We start from the raw sequence: 27,437 nt of genomic DNA, 5'->3' as shown, positions 1-27,437 counted from the left end.
GCACCATGCATGCATACATTTAATTCAATATATTCGTGTATGTGGACGGCCTGAGCGACAATGGAATTCAGTGTAAATGATGAATTCAGTGAGCGGTGTCTGTGCACTGTCATTAAACTCAGAAAAACTACAATGCACACAACATGCTAGGTTTAGTGGACATTTATCAGGTTCATCAACGATTCTCCAAAGATCCAAGGAACGTTCAGCCTTGGCTGGGTTATAATGGAACCTGGTGTGTTTTCGTTACCCTCACAGAGTTGTTCATTCAGCTGGATTGTAGTGGAACCTGGTGTGTTTTCATTACCCTGACAGAGTTGTTCATTCAGCCTTGGCTGGATTAAAGTGGAACCGGGTGTGTTTTCGTTACCCTCACAGAGTTGTTCATTCAGCCTTCGCTGGATTAAAGTGGAACCTGGTGTGTTTTCGTTACCCTCACAGAGTTGTTCATTCAGCTGGATTATAGTGGAACCTGGTGTGTTTTCGTTACCCTGACAGAGTTGTTCAGCCTGAGCTGGGTTATAGTTGAATCTGGTGTGTTTTCTACAGAGTTGTACAACCTCAGCTGGATAATAGTTGAACCTGTGTGTTTTCTCTGTCCATACAGAGTTGTACAACCTGAGCAAAATTATGGTTGAACCTGGTACGTTTCCATGACGATGACAACATGACAACATTGACAACCATATGACATTCACTGTGAAGATCCATTTTAATCACTACAGCACGTCGACATGCAGTCTTGCGCCGCTGATTTTCTTGTTCTTCTTCTTCTTCTTGTTCTTCAAAACATGAACAAAATGAGTGAATAGTTAAACAAAAAGTCAAATGAAAGAAGACAGGATGGAATAAAGTAAATTAAATTAGATCTAAAATCACATTTTAAAAAGCAAATTAATGAAATGACTTCCAGCAAACCCAAACAGCCGACGTGCCAGCAAACACGTGCGACGTGAATGTGTTGTGCTTTCAGGCCAAAAAGTTATTGCTGCTTCACCACAGCATCGACTGGTTCATCTCCTACCCTGTGAGTAGATCTTGTGTATCCTGCGACTCTATTCTCCTACCCTGTGAGTATATCTTCTGTATCCTGCGACTCAATTCTCCTACCCTGTGAGTAGATCTTCTGTATCCTGCGACTCTACTCTCCTACCCTGTGAGTATATCTTCTGTATCCTGCGACTCTACTCTCCTACCCTGTGAGTATATCTTGTGTATCCTGTGACTCTACTCTCCTACCCTGTCAGTATATCTTGTGTATCCTGTTACTGTATCGTCCTACCCTGTGAGTATATCTTGTGTATCCTGTTACTGTATCGTCCTACCCTGTGAGTAGATCTTGTGTATCCTGCGACTCTACTCTCCTACCCTGTGAGTAGATCTTCTGTATCCTGTGACTCTACTCTCCTACCCTGTGAGTATATCTTGTGTATCCTGTGACTCTACTCTCCTACCCTGTGAGTATATCTTGTGTATCCTGTTACTGTATCGTCCTACCCTGTGAGTAGATCTTGTGTATCCTGTGACTCTATTATCCTACCCTGTCAGTATATCTTCTGTATCCTGCGACTCTATTCTCCTACCCTGTGAGTATATCTTCTGTATCCTGTTACTGTATCGTCCTGTCCTATGAGTATATCTTCTGTATCCTGTTACTGTATCGTCCTACCCTGTGAGTATATCTTGTGTATCCTGCGACTCTACTCTCCTACCCTGTCAGTATATCTTCTGTATCCTGCGACTCTATTCTCCTACACTGTCAGTATATCTTCTGTATCCTGCGACTCAATTCTCCTACCCTGTGAGTATATCTTCTGTATCCTGCGACTCTATTCTCCTACCCTGTGAGTATATCTTTTGTATCCTGCGACTCTACTCTCCTACCCTGTCAGTATATCTTCTGTATCCTGCGACTCTATTCTCCTACCCTGTGAGTATTCCTTCTGTATCCTGTTACTGTATCGTCCTGTCCTGTGAGTATTCCTTCTGTATCCTGTTACTGTATCGTCCTGTCCTGTGAGTATTCCTTCTGTATCCTGTTACTGTATCGTCCTGTCCTGTGAGTATTCCTTCTGTATCCTGTTACTGTATCGTCCTGTCCTGTGAGTATTCCTTCTGTATCCTGTTACTGTATCCTCATGTCCTGTGAGTATTCCTTCTGTATCCTGTTACTGTATCGTCCTGTCCTGTGAGTATTCCTTCTGTATCCTGTTACCGTATCGTCCTGCCCTGTGAGTATTCCTTCTGTATCCTGTTACTGTATCGTCCTGCCCTGTGAGTATTCCTTCTGTATCCTGTTACTGTATCGTCCTGCCCTGTGAGTATTCCTTCTGTATCCTGTTACTGTATCCTCATGTCCTGTGAGTATTCCTTCTGTATCCTGTTACTGTATCGTCCTGTCCTGTGAGTATTCCTTCTGTATCCTGTTACTGTATCGTCCTGCCCTGTGAGTATTCCTTCTGTATCCTGTTACTGTATCCTGTTGTATTGCTCCTGATTGTGTGTTTTTTCCATGAAAAATAGTATTCTTCGTTCCTAACTTGTATGTATTCCTCCATGTTGTTTTGTATTCCTTTTGTGCTTTTGCTGTGATTTGAACGTTCCTTTTGTGTTCTTCTGATATTTGTATTTGTATTTTCATTTCTTTTTATCACAACAGATTACTCTGTGTGAAATTCGGGCTGCTCTCCCCAGGGAGAGCGCGTCGCTACACTACAGCGCCACCCATTTTTTTGTACTTTTTCCTGTGTGCAGTTTTATTTGTTTTTTCTATCGAAGTGGATTTTTCTACAGAATTTTGCCAGGAACAACCTTTTTGTTGCCGTGGGTTCTTTTACGTGCGCTAAATGCATGCTGCACACGGGACCTCGGTTTATCGTCTCATTCGAATGACTAGCGTCCAGACCACCACTCAAGGTCTAGTGGAGGGGGAGAAAATATCAGCGGCTGAGCCGTGATTCGAACCAGCGCGCTCAGATTCTCTCGCTTCCTATGCGGACGCGTTACCTCTAGGCCATCACTCCACATATCTCTTTCCTCTCTGTTGAGTAGTTTTGATATCCTGTTAGTATTTGTTCTGTGTTCTTCTATATCCTGTTACTCATTTTGCTATGATTTGAACGTTCCTTCTGTGTTCTTCCTACACACCGCTTTCCTATCTGTCGTGTAATTTTAATGTCCTGTTGGTGTGGTTTGTCTGTGTCCCTGTGTGTTGGTCTTTCCTATTCTGTGAAATTTCAATCTGTGTACAGCAGTACTTTGTGAATCTCTGTATTGTCCGTTCTTGCTATGTGAGTGTCAGTATATCTGTACTTGTTTTTTCTTCTGATAGTTTCCCGTTTCACCCCATCAATGCCACATGTACCCCCCTGGAATTCCCTCGTCTCACAGTGTGGAAAATATTCCTCTTTGTTGGTTTGTCATCGTCAGTATACTTTGTCTTCTGATGGTCTCGTTTCTCACCCCACTAGTGCCGTTTGTACCCCGTTGAACTCCCCTGTCGCAGTGTGGAGAATATTCCTCTTTCTTGGTTTGAGACTGTCAGTATAACTACTAATTTTGCCTTCTGCTGGTCTCCTGTCTCGTGCCATCAGTACCGTTTGTACCCCTTGGATTCCCCTGTCACAGTTTGCATTGTGTGTTTTGGCGTGAAAGTTGAAAAATCGTTTTATTTATTCGAACTATTTACTGTTTTATTTATATTTTCTCTATCGAATCAAATGTCATTTCAAGGACACTTTGTAGAAACAGTTTGTTAAAGCGACCGAATTCCGGGTGAGTACAAACTTGTATAATTTTGCAGTCTGTCAAGATTGCCGCTTGAGGAATCCTCTTCGAGCCTACTCTATTTAGATGTTTGTAGGCGGATTATGGTAGGGTGCTGAGTGTTTCAGGTGGACCCTCAGCGCTTCCTACCATCCCTGGGTCCGTAGAAGGTCCCTGGAGCTGTTCGCTCAGTGACTGAGGCTTGCCACGTGCTGTGGTCTGAAGGAAAAGGGACCAGGAGGGTCCAGTTGGAAATCTCCTGCCGCCTGGAGGGACGGCCGGAAGAGAAGCATAAAAACTGATTGGCTGATTGCCAGTATTGAACGACTAGATGATTCATTTCAAGATTTAGTTTTCTGAGAGAATGTCTGTGCGCCTGGAATGATTTAAAATATTTTGTTAATTGATTATGAATTGTAAAGAGGAAACGTTATAAGCATTGTCTGTCTATTGGTGCGCCTTCCGAGTGAATGGAGTTTTACGTGACCATGCAGTATGACCATGCTGCTGCTGCTTTGATAATGATGATGATGATGATGATGATGATGATGACGGTGACGATGACGATGTTACAGGACTTTGAGGACGTGGTGGAGGACGGACAACTACAGGGTTCACTGTATGGCCTGCAGCTGTTGAGATACGACAAGATTCCAGACAACTTCACCCGTGAGTTGTACACTGTTCACTGTCACCACACCCCTGAGTTGTACACTGTTCACTGTCACAACACCCCTGAGTTATACACTGTTCACTGAACAGCCCTGAGCTGTACACTGTTCACTGTCACCACTCCCCTGAGCTGTACACTGTTCACTGTCACCACACCCCTGAGTTGTACACTGTTCACTGAACACCCCTGAGTTGTGCACTGTTCACTGAACACCCCTGAGTTGTACACTGTTCACTGTCATCACACCCCTGAGTTGTACACTGTCACCACACCCCTGAGTTGTACACTGTCACCACACCCCTGAGTTGTACACTGTTCACTGAACACCCCTGAGATGTGCACTGTTCACTGAACACCCCTGAGTTGTACACTGTTCACTGAACAGCCCTGAGCTGTACACTGTTCACTGTCACCACTCCCCTGAGCTGTACACTGTTCACTGTCACCACACCCCTGAGTTGTACACTGTTCACTGTCACCACTCCCCTGAGCTGTACACTGTTCACTGAACACCCCTGAGATGTACACTGTTCACTGTCACCACACCCCTGAGTTATACACTGTTCACTGAACACCCCTGAGTTGTACACTGTTCACTGTCACCACACCCCTTAGTTATACACTGTTCACTGTCACCACACCCCTGAGTTATACACTGTTCACTGAACACCCCTGAGTTGTACACTGTTCACTGAACACCCCTGAGTTGTACACTGTTCACTGTCACCACACCCCTGAGTTGTACACTGTTCACTGTCACCACACCCCTGAGTTGTACACTGTTCACTGTCACCACACCCCTGAGTTGTACACTGTTCACTGTCACCACACCCCTGAGTTGTACACTGTTCACTGTCACCACACCCCTGAGCTGTACACTGTTCACTGTCACCACACCCCTGAGTTGTACACTGTTCACTGTCACCACACCCCTGAGCTGTACACTGTTCACTGTCACCACACCCCTGAGCTGTACACTGTTCACTGTCACCACACCCCTGAGCTGTACACTGTTCACTGTCACCACACCCCTGAGTTGTACACTGTTCACTGCACACCCCTGAGCTGTACACTGTTCACTGTCACAACACCCCTGAGTTGTACACTGTTCACTGTCACCACACCACTGAGTTGTACACTGTCCAGTCGGTTACGCTGCTGGTCAGGCATCTGCTTGGCAGATGTGGTGTAGCGTATATGGTTTTGTCCGAACGCAGTGACGCCTCCTTGAGCTACTGAAACTGAAACTGAAACCAGTCACCACACCCCTGAGTTGTATACTGTTCACTGTTCACTGAACACCACTGAGTTGTACACTGTTCACTGAACACCCCTGAGTTGTACACTGTTCACTGTCACCACACCCCTGAGCTGTACACTGTTCACTGTCACAACACCACTGAGTTGTACACTGTTCACTGAACACCACTGAGTTGTACACTGTTCACTGTCACCACACCCCTGAGTTGTACACTGTTCACTGTCACCACACCCCTGAGTTGTACACTGTTCACTGAACACCCCTGAGTTGTACACTGTTCACTGTCACCACACCACTGAGTTGTACTCACTCATTCATGGCCTGGCTTCGCTGACGAAGATCTAGGAAGGGCGTTGTCCACGTCTGATGCAGGCACGCTCATGGCTGACAAGGCCAATGCGGGAAAAGCAGAGTCGGCCGCAGCGGTTGCAAGGGAAAGTCTGGTCTGGGTTCGCAGCTGCAGCGTCGTGGTTCTTCCTCCTTCTGCGTTTGTCCTCAAGGCTGGCCCTGCGGTTGTTTTCGAAGGAGACAGCTTGGTGGATGGTGCGTCGCCAGGTCTCTCGATCAGCGGCTACTGCGGACCACTGGCGATGGTCAATGTGACAGGCACCGAGAGCTTTCTTCAAGGAGTCTTTGTATCTCTTCTTGGGTGCTCCTCTGTCACGGTGGCCAGTGGACAGTTCGCCATACAGCGCGATCTTGGGCAGGCGGTGGTCCTCCATCCTGGACACGTGCCCTGCCCAACGTAGCTGGGTCTTTAGCAGCACTGCCTCGATGCTGATAGTCTTTGCCTGCTCCAGGACCTCGACATTTGTGATGTAGTCACTCCAGTGGATGCTGAGGATGGTGCGAAGGCAGCGCTGGTGAAAGCGATCAAGCAGTCGTATGTGGTGCCGGTAGGTGACCCAGGTTTCGGAGCCATACAACAGGGTGGGCAGTACAACCGCTCTGTACACGCTGATCTTTGTGTCTTTCTTCAGGTGTTTGTTGTTCCACACTCTCTTGTACAGCCTGCCGAATGCGCTGTTTGCCTTTGCAAGTCTGTTGTCGATCTCCTTGTCGATCTTGGCGTCAGACGAGATGGTGCAGCCTAGGTAGCTGAACTGGAACAATCAGGCGACCAATATCCTGAACCGCCTGCATGCAGGATTGGAACTGCGGCTTCCAGTGACATCTTCCACCTGCCGTTTTCGCCCCTTTCCCATCGCTACAGGGCTTGGAATAGTTGGTGGCGCGGACGTGGACGTGTCCTTCAAGCCTGCGCAATGGAATTTTTAGGTGGAGTGCAGTGTGCGCAGTACTGGCCCCACCCTTTACACCCGTGGTTCATCTGCCATAGCCTAGCAAGCTGGGACGGTGACAGTGAGGTCCTCAGGTCGTAGGTTTTATATCAGACTGTCCTTGTCCTAGCCTCTGGCTCAAAAACCTTCCTCGGAGGCACGGGGGCGCGGCTACTGAAAGTCGGGACATGGCCATGGACCCAGGGTCAATGCATGTCGAGACTGTCCTGCATTCCTTAGCACTTCATGGGTTTTACTTCAGACTTTTCCTTGTCTTAGATGGACTGCCTTCCCAGGCTATCGAGCTCCATCTGCCCACATGTGACAGGTAGCACAGGGTTACATGGTACCTGTGGCAGGTAGAGAGTTGTACACTGTTCACTGAACACCCCTGAGTTGTACACTGTTCACTGTCACCACACCACTGAGTTGTACACTGTTCACTGGACACCCCTGAGTTGTACACTGTTCACTGTCACCACACCACTGAGTTGTACACTGTTCACTGTCACCACACCCCTGAGTTGTACACTGTTCACTGTCACCACACCCCTGAGTTGTACACTGTTCACTGAACACCCCTGAGTTGTACACTGTTCACTGTCACCACACCCCTGAGTTGTACACTGTTCACTGTCACCACACCCCTGAGTTGTACACTGTTCACTGTCACCACACCCCTGAGTTGTTCACTGTCACCACACCCCTGAGTTGTACACTGTTCACTGAACACCCCTGAGTTGTACACTGTTCACTGTCACCACACCCCTGAGCTGTACACTGTTCACTGTCACCACACCCCTGAGCTGTACACTGTTCACTGTCACCACACCCCTGAGCTGTACACTGTTCACTGTCACCACACCCCTGAGCTGTACACTGTTCACTGTCACCACACACCTGAGCTGTACACTGTTCACTGTCACCACACACCTGAGCTGTATTCACAACACACAGCGACAGTCTGTCCTGCTGGATACAACTTCAGTCATCCTTTTCACTCTGTCTGTCTGTCTGTCTGTCTGTCTGTCTCCGTCTTTGTCACTGTCACTCTGTCCTTGTGTGTGTGTGTGTGTCTGTCTGTCTGTTGGTTTGTCTGTCTCTGTCATCATGTCTGTGTTTCCCTCTGTCTGTCTGTCTGTCTGTCTTTGTCACTGTCACTGTGTCCTTGTGTCTGTCTGTTTGTGTCTATCACTGTGATCATGTCTTTGTCTGTCACTGCTTCAATCACCTTGTTTCTTCTCTCTCTCTCTCTCTCTCTCTCTCTCTCTATATATATATATATATATATATCTTTGTGTGTGTGTGTGTGTGTGTGTATGTGTGTGTATGCATGTGTGTGTGTGTGTGTGTATGTATGCGTGTGTGTGTGTGTGTGCGTATGCATGTGTGTGTGCATGTGTGTGTGTGTGTGTGTGTGTGTGTGTGTGTGTGTGACCCCAGACTTGCTGTCCCGACACAACCTGTCCCGCCTGGACCTGGGCCTAGCGGTGGACGTGGTGGGTCTCCTGCAGCACGTGCTGCTCGCCGCTTCCGACAGCTGCTACCTGCGGCCTTCTGACAACGACGTCTTCGTCACGGCCACCCACTTCAAGCAGCACCTCAAGGACAAGGTGCCCGCCACTGCTACATCACCTGTGACCTGGGGTGTTGGTGTTGTGTTTATGGTGGTGGTGTTGTGTTCGGTGGTGTTGGTGATGTGTTTTGTGGTGTTGGTGTTGTGGTTGGTGGTGTTGGTTAGGATGGCAGGTGTGGATTGATGGCTGTGGATTGTGATGACGAACACCAAGACTCAAATCTGGGTTATTATCGATATATAGAAGTGTGGAAATTCACTATTCGACTTGTGCACAAAAATAAAAAACGATGGAAAAAAAAAACTCTGTTCGAGGCGTGCGTTCGAAAGCTCGCGCGCACACACACACACACACACACACACACACACACACACACACACACACACACACACACACATACACGCGCGCGCGCACGCGCGCGCATGCAGATAGAACGAATTCTTAGGTATGCTAATAATATTTGATATTTCCTGGGGTTTTTTTTTGTTTTTGTTTTTTTAAATGGTTATTATGATATGGCGATGATGATGACGATGACGGTGGTGGTGATGGTGATGGTGGTGGTGATGGTGATGGTGGTGATAATGATTATGGTGATGGCGATGATTATGGTGATGGTGGTGATGGTGATGGCGATGATGATGATGACGATGATTATGGTGATGGTGGTGATGATGATGGCGATGATGATGATGATGATGGCGATGGTAATGATTATGGTGATGGTGGTGATGATGATGGCGATTATGATGATGATGATGATGGTGATGGTGATGATTATGGTGATGGTGGTGATGATGATGATGACGGTGATGATAATGATTAGGTAAGGAGGTAAAATTTGTCACGCCCTCTTTTTCCGTCTCTCCCTCTCACACCTCTCTTTCTCTCCAATCTTTCTTTCCCTTCTCTTCTCCCTCTCATCCCATTTCTCTTTCTGCTCATACTGTGTCATGTCATGTGTTCCGGCAGACACGGACATAGTGTCATGCCATGTGTCCCTCAGACACGGACATAGTGTCGTGTCGTGTCGTGTGTCCCTGCAGACACGGACATAGTGTGTCATGTGTCCCTGCAGACACGGACATAGTGTTATGTCATGTCATGTCATGTGTCCCTGCAGACACGGACATAGTGTCATGTCATGTCATGTGTCCCTCAGACACGGACATAGTGTTATGTCATGTCATGTCGTGTGTCCCTCAGACACGGACATAATGTTATGCCATGTCATGTGTCCCTGCAGACACGGACATAGTGTCATGTCATGTCATGTGTCCCTCAGACACGGACATAGTGTCATGTCATGTCATGTGTCCCTCAGACACGGACATAGTGTCGTGTCATGTGTCCCTGCAGACACGGACATAGTGTCATGTCATGTGTCCCTGCAGACACGGACATAGTGTCATGTCATGTGTACCTCAGTCACTGACGTAGTGTCATGTCATGTGTTCGTCAGTCACTGACGTAGTGTCATGTCATGTGTCCCTCAGTCACGGACATAGTGTCATGTCATGTGTCCCTCAGTCACTGACGTAGTGTCATGTCATGTGTCCCTCTGTCACGGACGTAGTGTCATGTCATGTGTCCCTCAGTCACGGACGTAGTGTCATGTCATGTGTCCCTCAGTCACGGACATAGTGTCATGTCATGTGTCCCTCAGTCACGGACGTAGTGTCATGTCATGTGTCCCTCAGTCACGGACATAGTGTCATGTAATGTGTCCCTGCAGACACGGACATAGTGTCATGTAATGTGTCCCTGCAGACACGGACATAGTGTCACGTCATGTGTCCCTCAGTCACGGACGTAGTGTCATGTCATGTGTCCCTCAGTCACGGACATGGTGTCATGTCATGTGTCCCTCAGTCACGGACATGGTGTCATGTCATGTGTCCCTCAGTCACGGACGTATTCCGGGGCCCTGGGGGAATATGTGTGGGGGAACGACACCAACGCCCGCACGAACTACACCATGGACATCTTGTCTTACAGGGCGGGCGAACGGGACACGGTCAGTGCTTCTTCTTCTTCTTCTTCTTCTTCTTCTTCTTGTCTACAGGTGGACAGTGTGTGCTGTGTGAGGTATGTTGACAGGTGGGTAGTGTGTACTATGTGAGGTGTGTTGTCTACAGGTGGGCAGTGTGTACTGTGAGAGATGTGTTATCTACAGGTGGGCAGTGTGGCAGTGTGTACTGTGTGAGGTGTGTTGACAGGTGGGCAGTGTGTAGTGTGTGAGGTGTGTTGACAGGTGGGCAGTGTGTAGTGTGTGAGGTGTGTTGACAGGTGGTCAGTGTGTAGTGTGTGAGGTGTGTTGACAGGTGGTCAGTATGTACTGTGTGAGGTGTGTTGACAGGTGGGCTGTGTGTACTGTGTGAGGTGTGTTGTCTACAGGTGGTTAGTGTGTAGTGTGTGAGGTGTGTTGTCTACAGGTGGCTAGTGTGTAGTGTGTGAGGTGTGTTGACAGGTGGGCTGTGTGTACTGTGTGAGGTGTGTTGTCTACAGGTGGTTAGTGTGTAGTGTGTGAGGTGTGTTGACAGGTGGTCAGTGTGTAGTGTGTGAGGTGTGTTGACAGGTGGTCAGTGTATAGTGTGTGAGGTGTGTTGACAGGTGGTCAGTGTGTAGTGTGTGAGGTGTGTTGACAGGTGGTCAGTGTGTACTGTGTGAGGTGTGTTGTCTACAGGTGGTTAGTGTGTAGTGTGTGAGGTGTGTTGACAGGTGGGCAGTGTGTAGTGTGTGAGGTGTGTTGACAGGTGGTCAGTGTGTAGTGTGTGAGGTGTGTTGACAGGTGGTCAGTATGTACTGTGTGAGGTGTGTTGACAGGTGGTCAGTGTGTAGTGTGTGAGATGTGTTGACAGGTGGGCAGTGTATAGTGTGTGAGGTGTGTTGACAGGTGGGCAGTGTGTAGTGTGTGAGGTGTGTTGACAGGTGGGCAGTGTGTAGTGTGTGAGGTGTGTTGACAGGTGGGCAGTGTGTAGTGTGTGAGGTGTGTTGACAGGTGGGCAGTGTGTACTGTGTGAGATGTGTTGACAGGTGGGCAGTGTATAGTGTGTGAGGTGTGTTGACAGGCGGGCAGTGTGTACTGTGTGAGATGTGTTGACAGGTGGGCAGTGTATACTGTGTGAGATGTGTTGACAGGTGGGCAGTGTATAGTGTGTGAGGTGTGTTGACAGGTGGGCAGTGTGTAGTGTGTGAGGTGTGTTGACAGGTGGTCAGTGTGTAGTGTGTGAGATGTGTTGACAGGTGGTCAGTGTGTAGTGTGTGAGGTGTGTTGACAGGTGGGCAGTGTGTAGTGTGTGAGGTGTGTTGACAGGTGGTCAGTATGTAGTGTGTGAGGTGTGTTGACAGGTGGGCAGTGTGTAGTGTGTGAGGTGTGTTGACAGGTGGTCAGTGTGTACTGTGTGAGGTGTGTTGACAGGTGGGCAGTGTGTAGTGTGTGAGGTGTGTTGACAGGTGGGCAGTATGTACTGTGTGAGGTGTGTTGTCAGGTGGGCAGTGTGTAGTGTGTGAGGTGTGTTGACAGGTGGGCAGTGTGGACTGTGTGAGATGTGTTGACAGGTGGGCAGTGTGTAGTGTGTGAGGTGTGTTGACAGGTGGTCAGTGTGGACTGTGTTAGGTGTGTTGACAGGTGGTCAGTGTGTAGTGTGTGAGGTGTGTTGACAGGTGGGCAGTGTGTAGTGTGTGAGGTGTGTTGACAGGTGGTCAGTGTGTAGTGTGTGAGGTGTGTTGACAGGTGGGCAGTGTGTAGTGTGTGAGGTGTGTTGACAGGTGGGCAGTGTGTAGTGTGTGAGGTGTGTTGACAGGTGGACAGTGTGTAGTGTGTGAGATGTGTTGACAGGTGGTCAGTGTGTAGTGTGTGAGGTGTGTTGACAGGTGGGCAGTGTGTAGTGTGTGAGGTGTGTTGACAGGTGGGCAGTGTGTAGTGTGTGAGGTGTGTTGACAGGTGGGCAGTGTGTAGTGTGTGAGGTGTGTTGACAGGTGGTCAGTATGTACTGTGTGAGGTGTGTTGACAGGTGGGCAGTGTGTACTGTGTGAGGTGTGTTGACAGGTGGGCAGTATGACGTGAGGTCTGTGTTGACAGGTGGGCAGTGTGTACTGTGTGAAGTGTGTTGTCTACAGGTGGGCAGTATGACGTGAGGTGTGTGTTGACAGGTGGGCAGTATGACGTGAGGTGTGCTGTCTACAGGTGGGCAGTATGACGTGAGGTGTGTGTTGACAGGTGGGCAGTGTGGACTTTGTGAACGGGGATCCCGTGGTGGACGTGCAGGAGGACATCCCGCTGACCGCTGTCCCTGACCGGATCTTCACTGACCCCCTGACCATCGTCACCAAACAGGTCCGTCCGCCTCTCTTCTGTGTGTGTGTGTGTGTGTGTGTGTGTGTGTGTGTGTGTGTGTGTGTGTGTGTGTGTGTGTGTGTGTGTGTGTGTGTGTGTGTAACTGCTGGAAGTATCTCTTTGCTGGAGTGAGTGTTCCCCTCCTGTCGCGGGCAGCAAGCCCGATGCACACTCCTCAGTGCCATCCAGCTGCGACTTGCTTCAAATCAATTCAAATCAAATTTAAAACCCATCAATAAGTCTACATGGAAATCAACATGCGCTTTGCACACTAACCTCATTACACAGAAATGAAGGCAGCCAAACATGCAGTGCAGTTCCAGACGGACCCCTTTATTCATCATTCTGCGGGACGGCCGACACACAGTGAACCTAGTGACGTAATGCATGTTGCAGACAGACACACAGTGAACCTAGTGACGTAATGCATGTTGCAGACAGACACACAATGAACCTAGTGACGTAATGCATGTTACACAGTGAACCTAGTGACGTAATGCATGTTGCAGACAGACACACAGTGAACCTAGTGACGTAATGCATGTTGCAGACAGACACACAATGAACCTAGTGACGTAATGCATGTTACACAGTGAACCTAGTGACGTAATGCATGTTGCAGACAGACACACAGTGAACCTAGTGACGTAATGCATGTTGCAGACAGACACACAATGAACCTAGTGACGTAATGCATGTTGCAGACACACATCGAACCTAGCGACACGTTATGTATGTTGCAAACAGACACACAGTGAACCTAGCGATATGTAATGTATGTTGCAAACAGACACACAATGAACCTAGCGATATGTAATGTATGTTGCAAACAGACACACAATGAACCTAGCGATATGTAATGTATGTTGCAAACAGACACACAATGAACCTAGCGATACGTAATGTATGTTGCAAACAGACACACAATGAACCTAGCGATATGTAATGTATGTTGCAAACAGACACACAATGAACCTAGCGATACGTAATGTATGTTGCAAACAGACACACAGTGAACCTAGCGATACGTAATGTATGTTGCAAACAGACACACAATGAACCTAGCGATATGTAATGTATGTTGCAAACAGACACACAGTGAACCTAGCGATATGTAATGTATGTTGCAAACAGACACACAATGAACCTAGCGATACGTAATGTATGTTGCAAACAGACACACAATGAACCTAGCGATATGTAATGTATGTTGCAAACAGACACACAGTGAACCAAGCTATATGTAATGTATGTTGCAGACAGACACACAATGAACCTAGCGATATGTAATTTATGTTGCAGACAGACACACAATGAACCTAGCGATATGTAATTTATGTTGCAGACAGACACACAATGAACCTAGCGATATGTAATTTATGTTGCAGACAGACACACAATGAACCTAGCGATATGTAATTTATGTTGCAGACAGACACACAATGAACCTAGCGATATGTAATTTATGTTGCAGACAGACACACAGTGAACCTAGCGATATGTAATTTATGTTGCAGACAGACACACAGTGAACCTAGCGATATGTAATGTATGTTGCAGACAGACACACAATGAACCTAACGATATGTACTGTGTGTTATAATGTATACTGTGTGTGTTGCAGACAGACACACCTTAAACCTAAGGACATGTACTCTGTGTTGTAATGTATACTGTGTGTGTTGCAGACAGACACACAGATACTTAACCTAACGACATGTATTGTGTGTTGTAATGTATACTGTGTGTGTTGTAGACAGACACACAATAAACCTAACGACATGTACTGTGTGTTATAATGTATACTGTGTGTGTTGCAGACATACACACCTTAAACCTAACGACACGTACTGTGTGTTGCAATGTATACTGTGTGTGTTGCAGACAGACACTAAACCTAACGACATGTACTGTGTGTTGTAATGTATACTGTGTGTGTTGCAGACAGACACACCTTAAACCTAACGACATGTACTGTGTGTTATAATGTATGCTGTGTGTGTTGCAGACAGACACACAATAAACCTAACGACATGTACTGTGTTATAATGTATAAAGTGTGTGTTGCAGACAGACACACAATAAACCTAACGACGTGTACTGTGTGTTGTAATGTATACTGTGTGTGTTGCAGACAGACACACAATAAACCTAACGACGTGTACTGTGTGTTATAATGTATACTGTGTGTTGCAGACAGACACACAATAAACCTAACGACGTGTACTGTGTGTTATAATGTATACTGTGTGTGTTGCAGACAGACACACAATGAGCCTAACGACATGTACTCTGTGTTATAATGTATACTGTGTGTTACAGACATACACACCTTAAACCTAACATGTACTGTGTGTTGTAATGTACACTGTGTGTGTTGCAGACAGACCCTTTCATCATCTTCAGGGACGGCAGACACACGGGCTTCAGCTACGACCTGCTCCAGGAGCTCGCCAAAAAACTGAAGTTCGATTTCGTCCTGGATGACGTCACTGGTCGTCCTGACGACGCCGGTCCTCTGGGCGGCATGGTCAAGAATCTGATTGAAGGGGTGGGTGGCGGTGGTGGTGGTGGTTACAGTCATGGTGATGATGGTGGTGATGTTGGTTGTAGTGACGGTGATCATGGAATTGGTGTTAGTTATAGTGATAGTGATGATAGTGGTGGTGGTGACGGTGGTTATAGTCACGGTGATGATGGTGGTGATGTTGTTTGTAGTGACGGTGATCATGGAATTGGTGTTAGTTATAGTGATAGTGATGATAGTGGTGGTGGTGGTGGTGACGGTGGTTATAGTCATGGTGATGATGCTGGTGATGTTGGTTGTAGTGACGATGATCATAGTGAGGTTTTAGTTGTAGTGATAGTGATGATAGTGGTGATGGTGGTGGTGCAGTTTGCCAGACTGTGGCAGACTTCTTTACGTGAAGCGCTGCCATGATCAACCCGGCATATGCTCTGTTCCGTCACACGCCCCACGCCAACATGGAGAATGGGATCTTTAACGTGCGTTGTTTTGGTTTTTTATCTCTTGCATGTGTTGTATACAACACGAGGAGCGCGCTTTGTTACCAGTGCTGCAGCTGCTGTTTGTGGGGTGACAGTGAAGATGCTGATAACGGAGGCGGTGAAGATCAATACGACACTATGACGATGACGATGACGATGACGATGGACGGACGTAATGATGACGTATCGATGGTGTAGACAGAAAGCCCTGATGACGTATCAATCGTGTGGACAGAAAGCCTTGATAACGTGTCAATGGTGTGGACAGAAAGCCCTGATGACAGTCTACAGGTGACGTAATGATGACGTGTCAATGGTGTGGACAGAAAGCCCTGATGTCAGTCTACAGGTGACGTAATGATAACGTGTCAATGGTGTGGACAGAAAGCCCTGATGGCAGTGTAAAGGTGACGTAATGATGACGTGTCAATGTTGTGGACAGAAAGCCCTGATGGCAGTGTAAAGGTGACGTAATGATGACGTGTCAATGTTGTGGACAGAAAGCCCTGATGGCAGTGTAAAGGTGACGTAATGATGACGTGTCAATGGTGTGGACAGAAAGCCCTGATGACAGTCTACAGGTGACGTAATGATGACGTGTCAATGGTGTGGACAGAAAGCCCTGATGACAGTCTACAGGTGACGTAATGATAACGTGTCAATGGTGTGGACAGAAAGCCCTGATGGCAGTGTACAGGTGACGTAATGATGACGTGTCAATGGTGTGGACAGAAAGCCCTGATGACAGTCTACAGGTGACGTAATGATGACGTGTCAATGGTGTGGACAGAAAGCCCTGATGGCAGTGTAAAGGTGACGTAATGATGACGTGTCAATGGTGTGGACAGAAAGCCCTGATGACAGTCTACAGGTGACGTAATGATGACGTGTCAATGGTGTGGACAGAAAGCCCTGATGACAGTGTACAGGTGACGTAATGATGACGTGTCAATGGTGTGGACAGAAAGCCCTGATGACAGTCTACAGGTGACGTAATGATGACGTGTCAATGATGTGGACAGAAAGCCCTGATGACAGTGTAAAGGTGACGTAATGATGACGTGTCAATGGTGTGGACAGAAAGCCCTGATGACAGTCTACAGGTGACGTAATGATGACGTGTCAATGATGTGGACAGAAAGCCCTGATGGCAGTGTAAAGGTGACGTAATGATGACGTGTCAATGGTGTGGACAGAAAGCCCTGATGACAGTGTACAGGTGACGTAATGATGACGTGTCAATGGTGTGGACAGAAAGCCCTGATGGCAGTGTAAATGTGACGAAATGATGACGTGTCAATGATGTGGACAGAAAGCCCTGATGGCAGTCTACAGGTGACGTAATGATGACGTGTCAATGGTGTGGACAGAAAGCCCTGATGGCAGTGTACAGGTGACGTGATGATGACGTGTCAATGGTGTGGACAGAAAGCCCTGATGGCAGTGGGTAAACTGGAGGTGACAGCAGAACGGGAGTCAGAGATCTCCTTTTCCTACACCATCCTCTCCACACAGGCCAGTCTGCTCATCCGTAAAGCCAAGAGCACCCGGAACTACTTTCAGGTCAGGCCTCTTTGTCGTCACTACACGACACTGCACAGCCCAACACAGCCCAGCACAGCACAGCACAGCACAACGCAACACAACACAGCACAGCACAACACAACACAGCACAGCACAGCACAACACAACACAGCACAGCACAGCACAGCACAGCACAGCACAGCACAGCACAACACAACACAGCACAGCGCAGCACAACGCAACACAACACAGCACAGCACAACACAACACAGCACAGCGCAGCGCAGCACAGCACTGCACAGCACTGCACAACACAACACAGCACAGCACAACACAGCACAGCACAACAAACACAACACAGCACAGCACAGCACATCACAGCACAGCACAGCACAACACAACACAGCACAGCACAGCACAGCACAGCACAGCACAACACAGCACAACACAGCACAGCACAACACAGCACAGCACAGCACAGCACAACACAAGCTGCGATGCCCACAGTTCCTGGACCAATTCAAGACACACCTGTGGATGATGATTAATATAATACAATACAATACAATACAATGCAATGCAATGCAATGCAATGCAATACAATGCAATGCAATGCAATGCAATACACTACACTACAATGCAATACACTTCACTACACTACAATACGCTACACTACACTACACTACACTACACTACACTACACTACACAAGAATGCAATAAAATACAATGCAATGTAATATAATGCAATACAATATAATGCAACGCAACACAACACAACAAACAATACAACATAACACAATACGTTGCCCACAGTTCCTGGATCCCTTCAACAATACAATACAATATAATACAATACAATACAAAACAATACAATACAATACAATATCATACCATACCATACCATACAATGCAATACAATGCAATATAATACAATACAATACAATACCATACCATATCATACAATACAATGCAATACAATGCAATGCAATACAATACAATATCATACCATACCATACCATACCATACCATACAATGCAATACAATACAATACAATATCATACCATACCATACAATACAATGCAATATAATACAGTACAATACAATGCAATACAATACAATACAATATCATACCATACCATACCATACAATACAATACAATGCAATATAATACAATGCAATACAATGCAATATAATGCAATGCAATATAATACAATGCAATATAATACAATACAATACAATACAATACAATACAGTGCAGTACAATACAATACAATACAATACAATGCAATGCAATACAATACAACACAATACGTTGCCCACAGTTCCTGGACCCCTTCAAGACAGACCTGTGGATGATGATCCTGGCCTTCATTGCTGTGGCCGCCATCGCCCTGTTCCTCATCAGCCGTTATGACCCCACCCAACAGACCCTGGAGCAACGCTTCGACCTCAAGGAGAGCGCCTGGTATGCCCTCAACATTCTCCTGCAGGTCAGTAATACAGTACAGTACATACAGTACAGTACAGTGTAATACATTAAAAAGCCATTGCAGTACAGTACAGTACAGGGCAGTACAGTGTAATATATTACAAAGCCATTGCAGTATAGTACAGTACAGTGTAATATATTACAAAACCATTGCAGTACAGAACAGTACAGTGCAGTATAATATATTACAAAGCCATTGCAGTACAGTACAGTGCAGTGTAATATATTACAAAGCCATTGCAGTACAGTACAGTGCAGTACAGTACAGTGTAATATATAATAAAGCCATTGCAATATAGTACAGTTCAGTACAGTACAGTGTAATATATTACAAACCATTGCAATACAGTACAGTGCAGTACAATACAATACAATACAATACAGTACAATACAACACATTATAACACAGTGAAGGTCAAATGCCGAGGAGTGTACTTTATTCTTCTTCTTCTACAGGAATACCGCCACCTGGGTGTCTCTTCTTCCGTGGAAATGTTGTCATTTATTTGTGTTGTCATCTTTCCTCCACAAGTCCTTTCACAGCTAGTATGTGGCTATCAGTCTGGTGTTGGCATATGGCATTATGCTAAAATCAAACGAGGATAAATCTGAAACCATGATTATCACCCCACAAAGACTTTGCCACTCAGTCTCTCTTCCTTCCTCTGCCTCCCTCTGTGGCACCGACATTCCTCTTTCCTCTTCCGTCCGCAATCTTGGTGTCATACTCGACCAGTCTCTTTCCTATCAGCAGCATGTTGCAAATATGTGCAAACTGTGTTACTTTGAAATTCGCAGAATTGCATCCATTCGTCATCTCACGACTGAAGATGCAACCAAAACTCTCCTCTGTCTTTGTGCTGTCCCGCCTGGATTATTGTAAATTCCTGCTTGTTGGTTCACCCAGCTACCTCATTGCTAGGCTTCAGAAAGTCTAGAACTATGCTGCTCGTTTTGTCTTTCGTTCCTCTATATTTGATCACATCTGTCCTCTCCTTCATGCTATACACTGGCTCCCAGTACAAGAAATAATTACTTACAAGGTTGTCTCTCTTTGTTTCAAGTCCATTGAGGCTTCTGGTCCACAGTATTTGTCTGATCTCATTCATCCTTACATACCTTCACGCCAGCTCCGCTCTCCTTCTGACACCCATATGCTTAGGATCCCCCCTGATCGAACCAAAACGTATGGTCAACGCAGTTTTTCATACCAAGCCCCCTTTCTTTGGAATTAACTTCCTCAGCCTCTCCGTCACTCATCTTCGCTGCAATCTTTAAAATCCTGTCTGAAGTGCCACCTTTTCCCCTTCTGAATAATTCTCAACAGCTAATCCCTTTCCAGTATGAACTAAAATGACAATGAGTGAGTGAGTTTTAATAGTTTCAGAATTTGTTGGCTGTATTTCTGATTGTATACTATTTACGATTGTGTACGTTTGTGCGTGCGCGAGCGCTTGTGTGTATTGTGAGTGTATGTATGTGTGGATGAATATTTTTTTAAATTATGTTTGGTATCTTGTGTTCAATTGTATCTTTTGTTATTTACATGTGTGTTCTATTTGTAAACGCCTAGGACTTATTTTCAAGATTAGGGGCTCATACTACTACTACTACTACTACTATTACTCCTCCTCCTCCTCCTACTACTACTACTACTACTAATAATAATAATAATCATCATCATCATCATCATCATAATCATCATCATCTTCTCCTGTTCTGTCAATTTGTCATCATCCCGTCTTCTGTGGGAATGTCGTCATCTTCTGCGACCACCACCACCATCAACAACAACAAACCCACACATATTTGGAGGACATTTTTTGTAAGGGTCGCCGGATGAGAAACACCACCACTAACAACAACAAAACTAACAACACGACGACGACGACTACCACCACCACCACCAACAACAACAACAACAACAACAAACCACCCATACACAGCTGTTGGTGACGTTGTTTAGGGCACGACGGTCCACTGACTGTTCAGGGCACGACGGACTGGTGACTTTGTTCAGGGCACCACAGACCACTGACTTTGTTCAGGGCGCGACTGACTACTGACTTGGTCAGGGCACAACTGACCACTGACTTTGTTCAGGGCACGACGGACCACTGACTTTGTTCAGGGCGCGACTGACTACTGACTTGGTCAGGGCACCACAGTCCACTGACTTTGTTCAGGGCACGACGGACCACTGACTTTGTTCAGGGCACCACGGACCACTGACTTTGTTCAGGGCACGACGGACCACTGACTTTGTTCAGGGCACCACGGACCACTGACTTTGTTCAGGGCACCACAGACCACTGACTTTGTTTAGGGCACGACGGACTGGTAACTTTGTTCAGGGCACCACGGACCACTGACTTTGTTCAGGGCACGACGGACCACTGACTTTGTTCAGGGCACGACGGACCATTGACTTTGTTCAGGGCACGACGGACTACTCGCCGCAGACGACGTCCATGCGGGCCATCATCGCCTTCTTCTGGTTCAGCGTCATCATCCTGGAGGCGGCCTACACGGCCAACCTGGCGGCCTACCTGACGCTGCAGCAGATGGACAGCAGGGTGAAGACTGTGGACGACCTGGCCAGGCAGAACTCCATCAAGTATGGAGTGGCCAACAACTCTCACCTCATGAACTTCTTCCAGGTGTGTGTGTGTGTGTGTGTGTGTGTGTGTGTGTGTGTGTGTGTGTGTGTGTGTGTGTCGGGGCTCGTGTACGCTTATGTGTATTTGTTTGTGCTTTCATATCTGTGAAACTGCATGTTTGTTGCGTATCTGTTATGCGTGTGTGTGTGTGTGTGTGTGTGTGTGTGTGTGTGTGTGTGTGTGTGTGTGTGTGTGCATATTTTACATTCATTTGCTTATTTATCATCATTATTGTCCTTTTTGTGTGTCTTTTTTAATCTTTTTTTTCTTCTTTTTTTTCTCAAAGCCTGACTGAGCGCGTTGGGTTACGCTGCTGGTCAGGCATCTGCTTGGCAGATGTGATGTAGTGTATAGAATAGAATAGAATAGAATATGTCTTTATTACCAAGTGTACCGGGGTCACAAGGAATATTGACGGGGAGGGGGGGGGGCGGAGGGGGGGGGGCGGATAGTACATAACAAGGTACGAACACAAATCGAAAATCATACGCAAACACAGATACAGTAGAAATTAGGATACATACAAGTGCATATCAATATAAAAACTTGTGCATACTCATACATGCACGCACTGCACACACACACACACACACACACACACACACACACACACACACACACACACACACACACACACACACACATGCGCGTGCGCGTGTGTGCGCGCGCGCATGTGTGTGTGTATGTGTGTGTGTGTGCAGTGCGCGCACACACACTAACACTCACACACACCCACACCCACACACACACACACGTTTGAACAGAAGCCGCATATTACATGTGGATGGGGCTGATGACTGGATCTTCAGGTAGATGGTTGTTGATTGCACAATTCCAGTTATCAGACTGGATTTGCTCGAGAGACAGGGCATTGACTGCTTTCGAGAAGAAGCTATTGGCGAAGCGATTGGATATGGATTTGTCCGAACGCAGTGACGCCTCCTTGAACTACTGATACTGAGATAGCATCTCTTCCTGTGGTGAGTTGCATTAGTTGTACAGCATAATGATAGGTCATACACAAGACGAGGAACCCATTGAAAGGATTTAGGCATTCATCTCTACGTGGACCCATGGCCAAGTTGACACGCTGATGAAAAATATGATGCATGCAAAAAGACCCCCCCCCCCTCCCCCCCCTCCCCCCCGGTGATGTGATGTCACTGTTGTCACAGGATGACGTGATGTGATGTCACTGTGGTCACAGGATTATGTCGTATAATGTCACTGTAGTCACCTGTTGCAGTGTGATGTCAAGATGACGTTATGTGATGTCAGGGTGACGTGATGTGATGTTGCTGTGGTCACAGGTTGACGTGATGTGATGTCACTGTAGTCACATGATGACGTAATGTGATGTCAGGGTGACGTGATGTGATGTCAGGATGACGTGATAAGACGTCAGGGTGACACGATGCGGTGTCACTGTAGTCACATGATGACGTGATGCGATGTGGGGATGACGTGATGACGTGATGTGACGTCAGTCCCAGGACGAGGACCCCTTCGAGAGGATGTGGGCCTTCATGAAGATCAACGAGGAGACGTCGTTGCTGGAGGACAAGCAGGAGATCGTGGAGCGAGTGATGACTGGACGGTTCGCCTTCATCGCTGATGGCGTCACCAATGAGTACTACGCCACTCAGTACTGCGGTCAGGGCTGGCTTCCTTCCTGCCTTCCTTCCTTCCTTCCTTTCTTTCTTCCTTTCCTTTCTTTTCTGTTTTTCTTCCTTCCTTCCTTTCTCTCTTTCTTTTTTTTCTTGCTTTCTTTCTTTTCTTCTTTTCTTCTTTTCTGTCTGTCTTTCTTTTTTTTCTTTCTTTTCTCTCTTCCTTCCTTTCTTTCTTTCTTCGTTTCTTCATTTTCTTTCTTCTTTCCTTCCTTCCTTTCCTTTCTTCCTTTCTTTCTTTCTTTCTTCCTTCCTTCCTTTCTTTCTTTCTTTCTTCCTTCCTTCCTTCCTTCCTTCCTTTCTTCCTTCCTTCCTTCCTTCCTTCTTTCCTTCCTTTCCTTCCTTTCTTTCTTTCTTCCTTCCTTCCTTCCTTCCTTCCTTCCTTCCTTTCTTCCTTCCTTCCTTCCTTCCTTCCTTCCTTCCTTCCTTCCTTCCTTCCTTCTTTTCTTCCTTCCTCCCTTCCTTCCTTCCTTCTTTTCTTCCTTTCCACTTCTTCCTTCCTTCCTTCCTTCCTTCCTTCCTTCATCCCTTCCTTCCTTTTTTTCTCTCTTTCTTCCTTTATTCTTCCTTCCTTCCTCTCCATGTTGTTCTCTTAGCTCAGATTCCCAACACCAACAGGGTCCTAAGCCCTGATCAGAGCCTTGGCTTTATGTCAAAGGTCAGGCATAAAGGTCAGGTCAAAGGTCCCGTAACCCTTAACGCCTTTTAAAGCAGTGCCAGGGCCAGTGGTGAACTCATACCCACTGTCCAGGTTTCGGCACAGGAAGGCGGGGCCCGATCCTCCCCTACCGCCATTTAAACTTATACTCATCCGAAGTCCGGTACCCCTTGAAACCTGGGTGGAGTGAGGTGAACTGTCTTTCCCAAAGACTCCACACCTTGCCCAAACCTGGCCTCTAACTCCGATCACTGAATCAGAAGTACAATGCTTGGCCGAGTGTGCCGGGGTCGGGTTGATGGTGCTGCGGGAGATATGTGTGGGTGGAGGTAAAGCGAGGGGTGGGTGTGTGCTGCAGAGAGATGTGTGGGTGGAGGTAAAGCGAGTGGGGTGTGTGTGTGCTGCCAGCAGAGATGTGTGGGTGGGTAAAAAGCGAGGGGTGGGTGTGTGTGCTGCAGAGACATGTGTGGGTGGAGGTAAAGCGAGGGGTGGGTGTTGTGTGCTGCAGAGAGTTGTGCGAGGGGTGGGTGTGTGCTGCTGAGAGATGTGTGGGTGGAGGTAAAGCGAGGGGTGGGTGTGTGCTGCAGAGAGATGTGTGGGTGGAGGTAAAGCGAGGGGTGGGTGTGTGTGCTGTCAGGAGAGATGTGTGGGTGGAGGTAAAGCGAGGGGTGGTGTGTGCTGCAGAGAGATGTGTGGGTGGAGGTAAAGCGAGGGGTGGGTGTGTCCTGCAGGCATTGAAGCCAGAAAGATGTGTGTGTGTGTGTGTGCTGCAGGCATTGAAGCCATTGACCAGAACTTCGGGGCCAAGGACTTCAGCCTGGGCTTCCCGCCAGGTGCCCCCTACAGGGATGACGTCAACAGGGCACTGCTGGAACTGAAGGAGAACGGGGTGCTGGATGACCTCAGGCAGAAGTCAGTGTGTGTGTGTGTGTGTGTGTGTGTGTGTGTGTGTGTGTGTGTGTGTGTGTGTGTGTGTGTGTGTGTCTGTTTATCTGTGTCTGTTTATCTGTGCGTGTGAACATCTCCATCATCAGATCGTCATCATGGGTGTGGTGGTCGTCGTTGTTTGTAATGTCTGTCGCGGTGCTTGTAACAGTTCTTGTTGCTGCTACATTGCTACACAGGATGCGAACCACTGTGTTATTCTTGTATCGTAATAAGAATATAATAATGCTAAACATGATGCTGTATATGATGCAGTGATAATGCTACACATGATGCTACACACGATGCAGTGATGATGCTACATATGATGCTGCACATGATGGAGTGATAATGTTGCATACGATGCAGTGATAATGCTACATATGATGCAGTGTATAATGCTACATATGATTCAGTGTTTAATGCTACATATGATGCAGTGACAGTGATAATGCTACACATGATGCAGTAATAATGCTACATATGAAGCTACACCTGATGCAGTGACAATGCTACATATGATGCTAATGCTACATATGATGCTACACCTGATGCAGTGACGATGCTACATATGATGCTACACCTGATGCAGTGACAATGCTACATATGATGCTACACCTGATGCAGTGACGATGCTAGACACAATTTTACACCTTATCCACTGATAATGCTACACATGATGCAGTGATAATGCTACACGTGGTGATACACATGATGCAGTAAATTTTAAACGAGAAAAAGGTAGCGTTTCAGTCAGGGAACAAGAAGGATAGGAAATTGATACAAAAGAAGCTTAGAGGTGAATTACGAAGGGGACAGAGGGAATTCAAATCAAAAGTAGAGCAACAGTTTCAGACGGGAAGAATGACAGATGCATGGGATGGGTTAAAAATTATCACTGGAGAAACGAAAAGGAAAACAGTAGCTTGTAAAATGGAAAAGGATGAACAGATTGATTTTTCAAATAAACTGAATGATTTCTACTGTCGCTTTGAAAGGAACGATCTGGGAAGGGAACTGGATAGTGTTATCTCACAGTTGCAGGAAAAGATCAAAGATAGGAACACAGGTGAAGACTTTGAGATCGATGCAAAAGTTGTTGAATCTTTATTTTTAAAACTGAATGTCACGAAGGCAATTGGCCCCGACAATATCTGCGGAAAATTACTGAAAACATGTGCTTCCCAGTTGTGTGACGTGTTCTGTAAAATTTTCAACTGGTCTCTGAAGGACTGCTCTGTGCCCAGCATCTGGAAAAAATCTACTATCTGTCCTATCCCCAAGAAAAAGAACCCAGCCGCACTAAATGATTACCGTCCTGTTGCCCTGACTTCAGTAGTGATGAAATGCTTTGAAAAAATTATTCTCCGACATCTTCTTTCTTTCACTGAACAACAGCTTGACTCTCTTCAGTTTGCTTATAAAGCACACAGAAGTACTGACGATGCTATCCTAACTCTCCTTCATAATGCTTTCCTTCATTTGAATAACACGGGATCTTTCGTTCGTATCCTTTTTGTTGACTTCTCTTCTGCTTTTAACACAATACAACCTCATCTCCTTGCCCTCAAACTGCTAGGCATGGATGTTGATCCGAAGCTTACTCTTTGGATAATAAGTTTTCTTCTCAATAGAACTCAGTCCGTCCTCTTTCATTCTGCCCACTCTTCTCTAAAATCTACTTCTACTGGTGCACCCCAAGGTACAGTGCTGTCCCCTGTTCTTTTTACACTGTACACAAATGACTGCAGAGGCACGGAGGAAACTCCTGTCATAAAATATTCTGATGATTCAGCAATTGAAGATCTGTCCAACTCTGATGCTATTTATTTCAGTGAAATTAAAAAGTTCTGTTCCTGGTGTGAGAAAAACTATCTGGATCTCAACGTATTGAAAACAAAAGAAATGTTAATAGATTTTCGGAAAGACCCCTTGCCTGTAGCTGACCTTGTTATTGATGGTCAAACAGTGGAGAGGGTCAATGAATATAGATATTTAGGGACCATCTTAGACAATAAGCTGACTTTTGACAGAAATGTTGATTCCATTCATAAGAAATGTCAATCTAGAATTTTTTGTTTACAGAAGCTTAGAAATGTTGGTATAAATTCAAATATTCTTCAAAGTTATTATCGATGTTGTATCGAGTCTGTGCTTACAGTTTCATTTATGTGCTGGTATGGAAGTTTGGGAGTGAGGAGTAAGCGTGTTTTGAACGATGTCATGAGTGTATGCAGTAAAATTGTGGGAGTGAAACAAGCTAGTATGCAAGAGCTGTATGAAAGTCGAGTGGTTAAAAAAAGCAGGCAGATAGCAACTGACGACACCCATATTTTAGCAAAGTATTATGAGCTATTGCCATCAGGACGACGCTACAGAACTTTTAAGTTAAAATCCAGAGCTCTGAAGACTTTTATTCCACGTTCAATCCACCTTTTAAATTCTTGAGAACTGTGTGTGTGTGTGTGTGTGCGCGCGCGCACTCTCATGTGAGACGTGTGAAAGTCCGTGCATGATAGGCTGTACCTTGTTCTAGTTGTGGTGTGTGTGTGTGTGTGTGTGTGTGTGTGTGTGTGTGTGTGTGTGTGTGTGTGTGTGTGTGTGTGTTTA

The 27,437-nt window shown here is 46.4% G+C and overlaps 1 protein-coding gene across 1 annotated transcript in view; it reads left to right on the top strand.

Annotated features, from left to right (window-relative positions):
- The window catches only part of LOC143287021 (glutamate receptor ionotropic, kainate 3-like), a 57,504-nt gene that overhangs the window by 22,481 nt on the left and 7,586 nt on the right, over positions 1 to 27,437 (top strand). Inside the window, exons 7-17 of the mRNA XM_076595033.1 lie at positions 974 to 1,027; positions 4,341 to 4,434; positions 8,423 to 8,592; positions 10,463 to 10,573; positions 12,779 to 12,895; positions 15,279 to 15,446; positions 17,333 to 17,467; positions 18,752 to 18,919; positions 21,357 to 21,578; positions 23,066 to 23,231; positions 24,677 to 24,815. Coding sequence (XP_076451148.1) covers positions 974 to 1,027; positions 4,341 to 4,434; positions 8,423 to 8,592; positions 10,463 to 10,573; positions 12,779 to 12,895; positions 15,279 to 15,446; positions 17,333 to 17,467; positions 18,752 to 18,919; positions 21,357 to 21,578; positions 23,066 to 23,231; positions 24,677 to 24,815 — 1,544 coding nt within the window. The remainder of the gene's footprint in view (positions 1 to 973; positions 1,028 to 4,340; positions 4,435 to 8,422; positions 8,593 to 10,462; positions 10,574 to 12,778; positions 12,896 to 15,278; positions 15,447 to 17,332; positions 17,468 to 18,751; positions 18,920 to 21,356; positions 21,579 to 23,065; positions 23,232 to 24,676; positions 24,816 to 27,437) is intronic.

The sequence above is a fragment of the Babylonia areolata genome, chromosome 10 (genome assembly GCF_041734735.1).
Source record: "Babylonia areolata isolate BAREFJ2019XMU chromosome 10, ASM4173473v1, whole genome shotgun sequence".
NCBI lineage: Eukaryota > Metazoa > Mollusca > Gastropoda > Neogastropoda > Buccinidae > Babylonia > Babylonia areolata.
The sequence above is the reverse complement of the archived record's forward strand: the minus strand, read 5'-3'. Positions and strand labels throughout refer to the sequence as shown.